Here is a 2,599-nt window from a genome sequence, read left to right on the forward strand (position 1 = left end):
ACCAAGCTGATTTCCTCCTAAGTGAAGCTGTTGCATGGCATCATTGCAGAACAAAGTGTATAATATATATCAGAATTGGTTAAAATATTATCTATGACTTTGTATTTTATTAGCACTGCAAATCTGCAATTTATGACAACTGTTGTTGGGAACTGGAATCACAGTAGTAATTAAAAATTGTACATGTATACACCTAAAAATGATCATCATTATTAAGACCATAGAAGATGCTACACTTACATATTATGTCATCGATTTCTTTCTTGCATGTCACATTAACTACTACAACATTTTTATGCAAATTTACATTCACATTGTATGCAATTAAAAAATAAATGAAAGTATATGACATCAATAGTTTAACATATAATAATCAACAAACTGTATACAAATTTAGAAATTGAAATTAAAGGGACAGAATCACAAAAAAGTGAAAAATTGATAGAATAAGTTAAAAGTTGTTTTCACAATGATTGATCAGTTTTAGTACTCTAAGAATAAACCCACATCAAGCAAGTTGAAAACAAATTAAAGAGGATTCAACAATCGGCCACTTGAAAGAATGAAAAGATTAAAAGAAGTAAGTAGAGTGAGACTCAAAAACATACTACAAAACATTTTTTAATTTCCAACTATGAGTACTCAAATTAAAAGGGATAGATACTCATGTAAGATTTGTTAATATTCATATTAATAATTCATCCTAGGATGAATGTCGATAAAATTGTGATAGTAATTTTCTCGGTCACATTTCAAAGAAAAAAGAAACAACCACTCTCATTATTCATTATAGTTCTATTTGTTTTTTATTTTCATATTTTGCCTTTATATTTTAGAATTTTTTGGTAAAAAAAATTAACAATAGTAATAAAAACTTCATTTATAATTTATTTATTTTCAGTTCTTTCTTTAAAAAAATAAAATAAAATAAAAAAGAAACCTAACTTGCCTAATAAAATTTTGAAACCGAGAAGTCACAAATAAGATCCCTATCATCATGAAATAAAGTTATCTTTTTTGAAAACAAATGGAACATATATGCTCCAATATCCATAATATTAATCAATCTGCCTCAATTTGTGGCTTAACATTAAGAACCTTAAATTAACTGTGTCCACTACATTTGATTGGGTTTGAGAAATGAGAGATAAGGAAGCATTGTCCATATTACAAAACATAGAGTTGGAATTAGTTGACATTTCGCTTTCTTTATCTTACAGTGGATGCTTCCTTTCATGTGGCCCTCCAAATTCTTCATCATTCTCCCTCCATTTTCGGTGCCTAAGGGCTATGGCTTTTTGAGCTACCCTCCTCACTTCTCTTAGTCAAATAACCTATACCATTTTTGCCATCTACCTCACTCACACGGCAAAGTGGAAAAAAGAAGTCAAATTTCTCGCAGAAAGGTTTAATTTTTGGTAACAACTCCAATTAATGATGTGATTTAATTTTATTATTATATCCATAAGAACATGGCTTTCAATTATTTGCTACTTATTTATTCATTATTTGTGCAACTCTTCTCCTTTTGGCATCCCATTTGAAGTAAATTAGTATCTATAATATGAATTAAAATGGAAAAGTGTTTTACCTCTCATCACCTCTATCACTTATTAATATGCACTCTTGTCTCATTTTTTTACATTATCTAAAACATTTCATCAATAGTGTGAGACTAGATATATAGCTAGGCTTAATTAGAGTAGTAATTATAAAGTTTAATTATTCTGTTGATTCTTATAGTTTTATTAAATTTATAATTAGGTCTTTATATATATATATATATTTTAATTGAGTTCTTGCATGTGAGTAGTTGTTGATTACTAGTGTGTGTGTGTGCTTAATTAACAGATAGGGTGAAAGTCGTCTATAGAGATCAGAGGATCATTGGTGCAAAGTGCAAAGTGATAGATGGCGAGGTCATTTAAAAAGTGCATGATGCTTTGTTGTACCGGCAAGATTTCCTCGGTATGCTACTTAATTATTACTCTTGAAATCTTGAACACGTTCTATATATTTTTCAGCTTCCAAAATCATATTATCATAGCTTCTGCATAATATATACTAATTGATTGAAACAATGGTCCTTCTTATGCTTAATAATGCTCTTGTAGTACATACAATAAAACTAACTAGGGTAGATTTCAACTAGTCTGCCTCTATATGTATATATGCCTAATTTACAATACTAATTGAACCTCTAAATTAAACCCACTATTGATATTATAAAGTTCAATTAAACTAAGTATGTAATTATTTTATGTTAGTCACTACTCACTCCCAACATTAAACTAAGTATGCAAACCTAGCATTCTACGTGTGCATGCAATTTAAATTATTTTGTATTATTCAATATATAGTAGGATTTTCTTTCAATTTATCATTTTATTAATATTCACATGGAAAGGTTACCTATAATTGCTGTAATCAAGTTTCTACTTTTGATATAAATGATCCACATACATGGCTAGAAAAGCAAGTCAAAACGTTTCGTAACTTATTCCGTAACCTAAACGGAATTTATATAACGGATGGGTAGGGGCACCCTCACTCCCAAAAATCCTCCCATCCCTATAGGGGAACCCTTGGGATATGAGTT

The 2,599-nt window shown here is 29.3% G+C and overlaps 1 protein-coding gene across 2 annotated transcripts in view; it reads left to right on the forward strand.

The window, feature by feature from the left end:
- Nucleotides 1,202–2,599, forward strand: part of LOC107631316 (carbonic anhydrase 2) — a 9,699-nt gene continuing 8,301 nt past the window's right edge. The window contains exons 1-2 of one of the 2 annotated variants that reach the window (XM_016334725.2): nucleotides 1,202–1,418; nucleotides 1,852–1,968. In XM_016334725.2, the coding sequence (XP_016190211.1) occupies nucleotides 1,912–1,968 (57 nt within the window). In that variant the 5' untranslated portion in view covers nucleotides 1,202–1,418; nucleotides 1,852–1,911. The remainder of the gene's footprint in view (nucleotides 1,419–1,851; nucleotides 1,969–2,599) is intronic. The other variant, XM_016334726.2, reaches the window with a different exon arrangement.

This window comes from Arachis ipaensis, chromosome B03 (genome assembly GCF_000816755.2).
Source record: "Arachis ipaensis cultivar K30076 chromosome B03, Araip1.1, whole genome shotgun sequence".
In the NCBI taxonomy this organism is placed as follows: Eukaryota; Viridiplantae; Streptophyta; class Magnoliopsida; order Fabales; family Fabaceae; genus Arachis; species Arachis ipaensis.